Source organism: Dryobates pubescens, chromosome 1, assembly GCF_014839835.1.
Source record: "Dryobates pubescens isolate bDryPub1 chromosome 1, bDryPub1.pri, whole genome shotgun sequence".
NCBI lineage: Eukaryota > Metazoa > Chordata > Aves > Piciformes > Picidae > Dryobates > Dryobates pubescens.
The window spans coordinates 17,930,379-17,942,167 of record NC_071612.1 but is presented as its reverse complement, the minus strand read 5'-3'; the positions used below and the strand labels follow the sequence as shown (position 1 = coordinate 17,942,167).

Sequence of the window (11,789 nt, the reverse complement as noted above, 5' to 3'; positions counted from 1 at the left end):
CACGTATACTTGCTATGAGCCCGGTGTGCCCCACGGACACCTGCTGTGAGCCCGGTGTGCACACAGACACTTGCTATGAGTCCGGCGTGTCCCACAGACACCTGCTATGAGCCTGGGGTGTCCCACGTACACACGGTGAGCCCGGTGCCCCGCGGGACAGCGGCTGTAAGTGGCTCCGCGGCCCTACCCCAGTCTTTACACAGCCACCAAGAGGAGCGGGCCCCGCGAGTCCCCGCAGGTACGGTGTGGGCCCCGAGGGGCTCTCCCCGTGCCCGCCGCACCTGCCGGTACCGCCCCAGCCGCCCGGCGGCGCGACCAAGCGGCGGTCCGGGGATGCTGCGCGCCGCCCGCGGCTCAGCCCTCCGCACCGGTTCACCTCGGCTGGGATCCCGGGAGGGAGAGGAGCAGCACGTTACAGGCAGGGAGGCAGAGCCGGGGGAGGAGCGTCGGGGCCGGGGCAAACGCATAAAACCAGCCCCAGGTGCCTGGCAGCCCCGGCGAACGGGTGGCTATCGCGGAGTAAAAACTTCAGACTCCCCCTCCCCTTTCCCGAGCCCTTGTCCCCGGTGCCGGCCGGCGCGGAGTAACGCGGGGTGCGGCCCCATGCCGGCCAGCGGGCCGGGGCCAGCCCCGGGGGCACCCCCCGGTGACACCTCCCGCAGCCACTGTCGCCGTCCCCCGGGCAGTGCCCGCAGGAGAAACCGCGCTCCCGGCTGCAGCGGGGTGGCTGCGAGCCTGCCCGCAGGCAGGTGATCGCTGCCGCTCACCCTCTTCCAGCTCCCCCCGCCTCCCTTTTCCCCCCGGCTGGACAACTCCCTCCTTTGGAGAACACGCCCAAGGAGCTGAAGAAGAGAGAAAGGGAGGAAAGGCAAATCCCGGGGGAGAGAGCGCGGGGGACACTGAACACCGGCCCGGGGGGCCGCCGGCGCTCGGGAGGGACCCGCAGCCCCTCTCCCTTGGCAGCGACAAGGCGCGACGCGGGACGGGCATACGGCTCCGGGGCAGCTCGGAGCGGGCGGGCCCCGGAGGGGGATATGGTGAGAGGCGGCGGGGGCTCGGCGGCGGGCAGCGGCGGGCTGCTCGGGGCGCGGCGGGGGCTGCCCCTCTCGGCCCCGCTGCCCTGAGCCGGCGGCTCCGCCAGCACCGGCCCGGGCCGGCAGCGTTGGCACAGGCGTCGTTTCGCATGCGGGGCTGAGACACGGCAAGCGAGGAATTATGAACAGGAAAACAAGGCGCTGGATCTTCCACATCTTCCTGAGCCTGGGCATTGTCTACATCAAGATCGGGTAAGGAACTTTCCTTTTTTTTGGGTGTCTTTTATAACAATCGCGCTCTCGCTAGCTCCCAGCCCGACCTGCCCAGACCTGTTAACTATTGCACTCGGGAAGCCTCCGGGGGAAAAAAGAAAAAGAAAAAAAAAAAGAAAGAAAGAAAGAAAAAAAAAGGCAAAAGCCAGAAGATGGTAGTGCTGATGATCATTTCTTAGAAGACAGGTAGAGCCCCTACCCCTCCGGGTGACCCCCAGGGGACAACGGAGCTGTGGTGGGGAAGAGGGAGAGACCGGAGGGACTGGCGCCCGCAGGTACCTGCCGGCAGCCCGGGTCGGGCTTCGATTCCCCCCACCGAACTCCCCCGGCGGCGGCAGCAGGCAGCGGGAAGGGAGCAGGAAGGGAGCTGCTCTCCCCACTGTCCACGCAGCTTCCCCCCTCCTCCCCCTGGTATCCGCAGCATCCCCCCGGCCCTGCAGCATCCCCCGGCCACGCCGAGCCGTCCCGGCGCTGCCTGCCCAGGTGCGCTCAGCTGCGGGGAGATGGAGGCGGCGCAGCCCGCGGGCAGGGAGCGTGGGTTATCCCCTTCCCTCCCCTCCCAGCTGCTCCACAGCAGAGGGAAAGCCCTCCCAGCCTGCTGCCGGTGCGTGTCCCGGGCACGCAAGGCAGCTGCCTGCGCTTTAACTGACGGATGAGGAAGTTTGGTCCCGTTTTGGCAGGAGCCCCACGTGTTTCTTATCACTGCCGCTGCTGTGGGGAGAGAGAGGCGACTCGGGGAAGAGAGGGATGTGTTCCGGGGGCACCTGCCGAAGCAGGGTCCCGCCGCGCCGGGAGGCAGCGGGACGCGGTGGTCTCCCCGGGGACGAGCCGCTATTCAGCCACCCCTCCTGCCGTCTTGTCGTTGCAGGGGCTTTTCCTCTGTGGTGGCCCTGGGAGCCAGCATCATCTGTAACAAGATCCCGGGGCTTGCCCCCCGGCAGCGGGCAATCTGCCAGAGCAGGCCCGACGCGATTATTGTCATCGGGGAAGGGTCCCAGATGGGCATCAACGAGTGCCAGTTCCAGTTTCGCAATGGGCGCTGGAACTGCTCTGCCCTGGGCGAGAGGACGGTCTTCGGGAAGGAGCTGAAAGTGGGTATGTGGTCTGCCTGATTCCTACTGACCGGCGTGGCGTGGACAAGGGGGCACGGGGGGCACAGGGCATGGCTGGTGGTGCTCACACAGCTGGTGCCACCTGGGGCAGGAACCTTGCCTTGCCCACGTTCAGCTGGATGCTGTGAGCCTACAAGAAAGCTGGGGAGGGACTTTGGAGGGTGTCAGGGAGTGATAGGACTGGGGGGGATGGAGCAAAACTAGAAATGGGGAGATTGAGATTGGATGTGAGGAAGAAGTTGTTCCCCATGAGGGCGGTGAGAGACTGGCACAGGTTGCCCAGGGAGGTGGTGGAAGCCTCATCCCTGGAGGTGTTTGCAGCCAGGCTGGATGTGGCTGTGAGCAACCTGCTGTAGTGTGAGTGCTCATGGCAGGGGGGTTGGAGCTGGCTGAGCCTTGAGGTCCCTTCCAACCCTGACAATTCTGTGATTCTATGTCGTTGCCAACACAACTGGCATCAGCAGTTCCTCCTGGCAGGGGAGCTGCTGCTGCCCTTGCTGTGCTCAGGAAGCACTGCCCTGTGCCTTAGCTTCCACTGCCCTGCTTGCCAGTTTCTCTGTCCTGCTCTCACTAATCCTTTTGGGAAGGGCTTCCTTCTGAGCAATGCCTGAGGATGTGAGGAAGGTGTTTGGCTGGGTTAAAGGTGGTGGTCAGAGACCACTGAGTAGGGTTAGCATTGCTGAGCAGGGCTAGAATTGCACTTCTGGGGTGCAGGCGTCTCGGCAGCGCTGTCTGTGCCTGGTGGGAATAAGGACCAGCAGCATCTCATAAGAGACTTACAAAGCAGTCATTCTGCAGCAGCTCTAGCGGCCTCTCTCCCGCTGGAAAGAACGTGGTGTGTGTTCTGGTTTGGGATGCCAGGGCTGAACAAAAGCTGCTCCAATCAACAGGCAGAAGATCCCATTTCTAGATTCCTTCCCCCCTCCCCAGTTATCACAACTGAACAAAACACATCCAAAGTCTTAACTAAACCAGCATTAGTAATGACTCATGAATTAGGTGACCCTTGAGGGTACCTTCCAACCTGATGTGTTCTATGATTCCATGACCAACAAATAGCTGAGGAAACAGCAGGGAGGATTAAGCCTTTCATGCCCCTGTGCTGCGAGACATGTAGTGGCAGAGAGCTTACTCAGTGCCTGCTGATTCTACAGCACATGAAATACTAGGACTGAGGAAAAGTGTTTCCTAAATACAGGCATAGCCTTCATTAAAAGCTCCTCTCCCACACTGTGGCATTCTGTGTCCAGAAGCTGAAGCTGGGATCTGTGGTTTCCAGCCTTGATGTCTTTCTGCTTTCCCACCCAAAACAGAACCACAGAATTGTTTTGATGGGAAAAGCTCTGTAAGACCATCAAGTCCAACCTGCAGCCCAAGACCACCATGGCCATTCAACCCTGTCCTGGAGTGCCATGTCCACCAGAAAACCCATGAAGCAATGCTTAGCTTAATAGAAACCATGGATATTTCATGAGTGACTGAGGACTGAAGCTAGAAGAGGCCTGAGGATTTGTACAGCTGCTGTGTCCTGGCTTCTGGCTTCTTTGGAAACACTCTGGACTGGACAGATATATCCCTGTCATATAGGGATAAATGGCAGGAGACATCCCTGGTACTTCCCTCCTTGCATTCTCATGAAACACAGAGCTCCAGCAGAGCTCCTTGCTGCTGTGCTCTGCACTCCTGAGAGCTCCTGTGCAGGCTGAGCAGGTGACATCTGCATGCTGCTGGCTGCACTTTCCAAAGCTTGAGGATATTTTTTGGGCTCCCCAGTTCAGGAGGGACAGGGATCTGCTGGAGAGAGTCCAAGGGAGGCTACAAAGATGCTGAGGGGACTTCAGCACTACCTGGGGAGGAGAGGCTGAGAGCCCTGGGGCTGTTCAGTCTGGAGAGGAGAAGGCTGAGAGGGATATGATCAATGTCTGTCAATAGCTGAGGTCAGGAAGGAAGGGTCAGGGACAGCCTCTGCTCACTTGTGCCCTGGGATAGGACAAGGGGCAATGGATGGAAGCTGCAGCACAGGAGGTTCCAACTCGACATGAGGAGGAAATTCTTGACTGTGAGGGTGCCAGAGCCCTGGAGCAGGCTGCCCAGAGAGGTTGTGGAGTCTCCTTCTGTGGAGCCTTTGCAGCCCTGTCTGGCTGTGTTCCTGTGTGACCTGTGCTGGAATCTATGCTCCTGCTCGAGCAGCGGGGGTGGTCTGGAAGATCTCCAGAGGTCCCTTCCAACGCCTAACATCCTGGGATCCTGTCATATTTCAGGAAAGATCAAGGAAGAGAATGAGACAACTAAATTTGAAAGCCCTGTGCAAGTTACTAATCTTTCAACAACTTTGATGCTCAGAGTGAGTCAAGTGGGGACTGTAAAAACCACCCTGTATGACATTGGGAATCATCTGAAACCAGAGCATTTATTCAGACTAGCTGATTGCTTCTGTTTCTTGAGCTGAGCTCTTTCTGTCAGTGATCCATGCAAGAGCTTGCCACTGCTGTCACTGAAGAGTCCATTTGGGTGGCTGACAGATTCGGCCTCATTTAGGCTAAGAGGAACATTTCCTTGCACAGAGGATGTGAGAAGGATTTCTTCTCCTCCAACAGCTCACAGAGCTGTGGGGGTATTGTGGTGTGCTGTATAAACAGGCACTCAGTTCCTCCCTCCCAAAATTGAATTATTTAGCTAGCAGGTTATATTTAGGCCCTTTTAAAGAAAGTCAATACTGAAGGAAGTAGACTTTGATCTGTCTTTGAGGTGATAACTCTTAATATGTTCTATCTATCCATTATGAGGCTAAGATGGATAGGGCAGATTCATCCTTGGTTTCAGAAAACAATCAGGTGCTGAAAGGCATCCAGGTTACAGAACTCATTGAAAGAGGACCCCCAAAATTCCCATCTAAACAGGTGAGACATTTGCATTGGAAAACAAACTGTGGTAGAACTGACACAGGTCTGAAACCTGCCATGGTGGATGCTAAGGCATCCCAAAGAGGAAACCACTCAGCCCTTCCAGCACCATGAAGTATTATTATCTAATTATTTTGCTTGCAAAAGATCTCTAAGATCACTGAGTGCAATCACTGACCCAACACCACCACGGCCACCAAACCATGCCCCCAAGTTCCATGGCCACAGGTTTCTGGAACACTGTGGTGGGTTGAAAATTCCCCCCCCCCCCCCCCCCCCAACACTAAATTTGCCAGCCCAGCTCATCTGGAGGCCAGTGGAAGCTGTATTTACAGGCACAACTGCAATCTGCAATGGAATGCAATGGATAGGTACAAAGATACAGGAGTTACAATATTTACAATTCATCATAGAATTGTTCAGGGTTCCAAGGGAGCTCAAGGATCAGCCAGTTCCAGCCCCCCTGCCATGGCCAGGGACACCTCACACTACAGCAGGTTGCTCACAGCCACATCCAGCCTGGCTGCAAACACCTCCAGGCAAGGAGGCTTCCACCACCTCCCTGGGCAACTTGTGCCAGTCTCTCACCACCCTCATGGGCAACAACTTCTTCCTCACAGCCAAACTGAATCTATCCATTTCTAGTTTTGCTCCATCCCCAACCCAATCCTATCCTGCCTGACACCCTCCAAAGTCCCTCCCCAGCTTTCTTGGAGCCCCCTTCAGATACTGCAAGGCCACAAGAAGCTTTCCTGGGAGCCTTCTCTTCTCCAGACTAAAGCACCCCAAGTCTCTCAGTCTGTCCTCATAGCAGAGCAGCTCCAGCCCTCTAATAATAATTAATTAATGAACAGCACAAGGACTCCCCCTGGCCAAGGACCAGGGGAAGCTACTGGCTTCTCCCTCCCTGCCTCCCCTTTACTTGTGCAAAAAGGACAAGAGACAGAAGCAGAGAAGTTAATAGCAGTCACAACAAAAGCAGTGCAGCCAAGGTCAAGCAGAAGCAAGTTAGTATCTGCCAGTCCTAAGGAAGCGAGAAGAGAGAGGAATTGTTCCCATTACTACCTCAAGCCCTTTGTCTTTCCAATGGGATTGTTTAGAATGATCATTATTTCCCCTTTTTACACCCAATAGTGACTTATTTACATCTTTAGTACATCCTGTTCAAGATCTGTGAAAAAAAAAGGTTTAAAGGTATAGCCTAAAACTACCACAAACACCTCCAGGGATGGGGACTCCACCATCTCCCTGTTCCACTGCCTGCTGTATAAGGCACTAAGACTTGTACTCAATGGAAACACAGCCTGAGTGCTACAGGCCTGCCCCACAATCCACTTTCTGGCTCTCTCCCTGTAAGGAGCAGTCACAGGCTCACAGGATGTTAGAGGTTGGAAGGGACCCAAAGAGATCTTCCAGTCCAACCCCCCTACCAGAGCAGGACCATAGAATCCAGCTCAGGTCACACAGGAACACATCCAGACAGGGCCTTGAAGGTCTCCAGAGAAGGAGACTCCACAACCTCTCTGGGCAGCCTGCTCCAGGGCTCTGGGACCCTTACAGTGAAGAAGTTCCCAGAGAAGTTCCAGTCCAAAAAGCACTACCTGGACTTTGAAAGCAATTAAATTATAATTGGACCTAAACCCCCACTAATTTAAAATCCCAGGTGCCCCACATTAAACACAACACCCAAGCTGCAAGTAGGCAAAGCACCTGGTCTGGATTGTGGCACTTAACCTATCCCCTGCAGTGCTGAAACCCCTCAGTGATGCTCACCCTGCTGGGGTTCAGCCAGTGTTACTGCTTTGGTTTTCCTTGGGTTTATTCTTCCCTCATTGATGTGCCCAGATGAAGGGAAAAGGCAGACAGCTCATTCCCCCAGCTCCTGCTCTGCAGGGCTCTTAGCTTGTAGAGGCCTTGACCCCAGCAATGTCTCCCATTTAGCACACAGAGATCTTGGTTCTATTACAACAGAACCATTCCTGCTCAGGCTGTCTCCTTGACCTTCTGCTTCCTCCTTCTCACTATGTATAGGAACCTACAATAGCTGGCTCAGCTCATGTCTCTATAGCTATAAGGACAAAGCAGCTCACCCCTATGTTTCTCTCTCTTTGCCCCAAATCTTTGTGTCAGGGCGGGATCTAGGTTACCCCTCAGAGAAGTAAAGGCCAACAGTTCTGGTTAAAAAGGGTAAAAGCTTTGTGCTGTTCAGGGAGCTGCTGGAGAGGGTCCAGTGGAGGCTACAAAGCTGCTGAGGGGCCTGGAGCATCCTCTGTGAGCAGCAAAGGTTGAGAGCTCTGGAGCTGAAAGCCTGGGTAAGAGCAGCCCCAGAAGGGATCTGTGCAATGCTCAGCAAGACATAAAGGGACATGTGGGGTTCAAGAGGCTGGGACCAGACTGTTGCCTGTGACAGGACAAAGGGGAATGGGCACAAATTTGCACCCAGGAGGTTCTACCTGAATGTCAGGAAGAGAAACTCCTTTGGTGTAAAGGTGCTGGAGCCCTGGAGAGGCTGTGGAAGCTCCTTGTCTGCAGAGATTCCAACCCCCCCCCCCCCGGCCACTGTGCTCCTGGGCAAGCTGGGTGCCCTGCTGGGGCAGGGGGTTGGACCACAGTGCTCTCTACAACTTCCTGAAAGGAGGTTGCAGTGAGGTGGGGGGTGGTTTCTTCACTCCAGTCTTAGGTGATAGAACCAGAGGAAGCGGCCTGAATTGTGCCAAGGGAGGGCTAGGTTGGAGGTGAGGAAAACTTCTTTGCTGCAAGAGTGGTCAGGGATTGGCAGAGGCTGCCCAGGGAGGTGGTGGAGTCCCCATCCCTGGAGGTGTTCAAGAAACCTGTGGCTGTGGCACTTGGAACATGGTTTGATGGCCATGGTGATGTTGGGTTGGTGGTTGGACTGGATGGTCTTGGAGGCCTTTTCCAACCAAACCAGTTCTATGGTTCTATAATCTCCTGAGGTCTTTTCCAGTGCCCACCATGCTGGGATTCCATAGAGCCTTATGACAAATTTGGTGCTCATGAACAGGAGGAGATGAGGCCTGTGTGCCTTAACCTGAGCAGTGAAGCTAGAGACATGTGTGATATATTTCAAGGCTGCTATGCAGAAGAACACAGAACATAGAATAGAACACAGAATAGACCAGGTTGGAAGAGACCTTCAAGATCATCGCGTCCAACCCCTCAACCAATCCAACACCGCCCAAACAACTAACCCATGGCACCAAGCACCCCATCAAGTCTCCTCCTGAACACCTCCAATGGTGGTGACTCCACCACCTCCCCGGGCAGCCCATTCCAATGGGCAATCACTCTCTCTGTGTAGAACTTCTTCCTCACCTCCAGCCTAAACCTCCCCTGGTGCAGCCTGAGACTGTGTCCTCTTGTTCTGGTACTGGCTGCCTGGGAGAAGAGACCAACCTCTGCCTGACTACAACCTCCCTTCAGGTAGTTGTAGAGTGATAAGGTCACCCCTGAGCCTCCTCTTCTCCAGGCTAAGCAACCCCAGCTCCCTCAGCCTCTCCTCATAGGGCTTATGTTCCAAACCCCTCACCAACTTTGTTGCCCTTCTCTGGACACCTTCCAGCAAGTCAACCTCCTTCCTAAACTGAGGGGCCCAGAACTGGACACAGGACTCGAGGTGTGGCCTAACCAGTGCAGTGTACAGGGGCAGAATGACCTCCCTGCTCCTGCTGGCCACACTGTTCCTGATGCAGGCCAGGATGCCATTGGCCCTCTTGGCTGCCTGGGCACACTGCTGGCTCATGTTCAGCCTACCATCGACCAGTACCCCCAGGTCCATCTCTGCCTGGCTGCTCTCAGCCACTCTGACCCCAGCCTGTAGCTCTGCATGGGGTTGTTGTGGCCAATGTGCAGAACCTGGCACTTGGATGTGTTCAATCTCATGCCCTTGGACTCTGCCCATCTGTCCAGCCTGTCCAGGTCCCTCTGCAGAGCCTCTCTACCCTCTAACAGATCAACTCCTGCCCCCAGCTTGGTGTTGTCAGCAAATTTACTGATGATGGACTCAATGCCCTCATCCAGATCATCAATGAAGATGTCAAAGAGCACAGGGCCCAGCACTGATCCCTGGGGCACACCACTGGTGCCTGGCTGCCAGCTGGCTGTGGCACCATTCCCCACCACTCTCTGGGCTCAGCCTCCAGCCAGTTGCTAACCCAGCTCAGAGTGCTGCTGTCCAAGCCAGGGGCTGACAGCTTGGCCAGGAGTTTGCTGTGGGGGATGGTGTCAAAGGCCTTGCTGCAGTCCAGGCAGACCTCATCCACAGCCTGCCCCACATCCACCAGGCACTCACCTGGGCATGGAAGGAGATCAGGTTGGTGAGGCAGGACCTGCCCTTCCTGAATCCATGCTGGCTGGGCCTGGTCCCTTGGCCATCCTGTAAGTGCTGTGTGATTGCACTCAAGATGACTGTTCCATGATCTTGCCTGGCACTGAGGTCAGGCTGACAGGCCTATAATTCTCTGGCTCATCCAACCAGCCCTTCTTGTGGATGGGCATCACCTTGGCCATCTTCCAGTCTTCTGGGACCTCTCCATTGAGCCAGGACTGATGAAAAATGTAAAACATGTTGAAAATGTTGAAAAATGAAACAATGTAGGTTAACATCAGGGCAAAGATTCTGAAAAGGCCTTGGGGGTGCTGGGGGAGGAGAAGCTCAACAGGAGCCAGCAGTGAGCACCTGCAGCCCAGAGAGCAAAGCAGAGCCTGGGCTGCAGCAAGAGAAGTGTGGCCAGCAGGGCCAGGGAGGGGATTCTGCCCCTCTGCTCCACTCTGCTGAGACCACAGCTGGAGCTCTGGGTCCAGTGCTGGAGCCTCTGTGCCAGGAAGGATCTGGAGGTGCTGGAAGGTGTCCAGAGAAGGGCCACAAGGATGAGCAGAGGGCTGGAGCTGCTCTGCTGTGAGGACAGACTGAGGGAGTTGGGGCAGTTCAGTCTGGAGAGGAGAAGGCTCTGAGGAGACCTTCTTGTGGCCTTGCAGTATCTGAAGAGGGCTCCAAGAAAGCTGGGGAGGGACTTTTGAGGGGGTCAGGGAGTGATAGGACCTGGGGGGGGGGGGTGGAGAAGTGGGGAGATTGAGATTGGCTGTGAGGAAGAAGTTGTTGCCCATGAGGGTGGTGAGAGACTGGCACAGGTTGCCCAGGGAGGTGGTGGAAGCCTCCTGCCTGGAGGTGTTTGCAGCCAGGCTGGATGTGGCTGTGAGCAACCTGCTGTAGTGTGAGGTGTCCCTGCCCATGGCAGGGGGGTTGGAGCTGGATGATGCTTGAGGTCCCTTCCAGCCCTGGCAGTTCTGTGATTCTGTATCTTTGCAGCTTACCTAGCAGCAGCAGCAGCTCTGTGTCACCAACATGCTCCAGGCAGCAGCTCTCACCTCAGAACCTTTCCCAGCTCAGTAGATTCCTCAGCCAACTTGCATCCTTCAGTTGCTGAGCTGGGAAGCACGCAGGGCACCTTTGTCTTGCCGCTTGCCATGAAGTCAGGGGGGACACCCATGACCTCATTTGGCATTCTGGCAGAGCTGCATCTGGTGTGGGGCTGATGGGACCTGCTCTGTGCTTAGGGGATGACTTCAGAATGAGAGCAGCGTGGCTGCCGGGCGCAGGCTGCCAGCTGAGCCTCACATCCATCTGCAGGGCTGTGCTGAAGTCACTCCATGCTAATAGGATTGGCGTGTCTGCTGGTCCATACAAATAAGTTCCCCTGAATACCACAGGTCACTGTGAGCTGTTTCCCAGCCCATGACTTTGACAGCACACCAAGGTAGATGGCTTCACACCCAGGTTTCATTGCTTGCTTGCTGTTTTGGTCCCCGCTGTGTACCAAACTGATGTGGGCAGGGTGGAAAGTGGCCAGAGAAGGGCCACTGGAGCTGCTGTTCTGGTGCCATGGTATCACAGAGTCACAGTATCACAGTATAACCAAGGTTGGAAGAGACCCCAAGGATCATCAAGTCCAACCTGTCCCAACAGACCTCACAACTAGACCATGGCTCCAAGTGCCACATCCAATCCCCTCTTGAACACCTCCAGGGACGGTGACTCCACCACCTCCCTGGGCAGCACATCCCAATGACGAACGACTCGCTCAGTGAAGAACTTTCTCCTCACCTTGAGTCTAAACCTCCCCTGGCACAGCTTGAGACTGTGTCCCCTTGTTCTGGTGCTGGTTGCCTGGGAGAAGAGACCAATCCCTTCCTGTCTACAACCACCCTTCAGGTAGTTGTAGAGGGCAATGAGGTCACCCCTGAGCCTCCTCTTCTCCAGGCTAAGCAACCCCATCCCCCTCAGCCTCTCCTGGGGTTGTGCAGTCTGGAGAGGAGAAGGCTCTGAGGAGACCTTCTTGTGGCCTTGCAGTATCTGCAGGGGGCTCCAAGAAAGCTGGGGAGGGGCTTTTGAGGGTGTCAGGGAGTGATAGGACTAGGGAGAATGGATCCAAGCTAGAGGAGGGGAGATT

The 11,789-nt window shown here is 55.8% G+C and overlaps 1 protein-coding gene across 1 annotated transcript in view; it reads left to right on the top strand.

Moving 5' to 3' along the window:
* Nucleotides 1-519: 519 nt before the first annotated feature.
* The window catches only part of LOC104309532 (protein Wnt-7a), a 76,231-nt gene continuing 64,961 nt past the window's right edge, over nucleotides 520-11,789 (top strand). Inside the window, exons 1-2 of the mRNA XM_054161870.1 lie at nucleotides 520-1,286; nucleotides 2,176-2,402. Of these exons, the coding sequence (XP_054017845.1) occupies nucleotides 1,216-1,286; nucleotides 2,176-2,402 (298 nt within the window). The 5' untranslated portion in view covers nucleotides 520-1,215. The remainder of the gene's footprint in view (nucleotides 1,287-2,175; nucleotides 2,403-11,789) is intronic.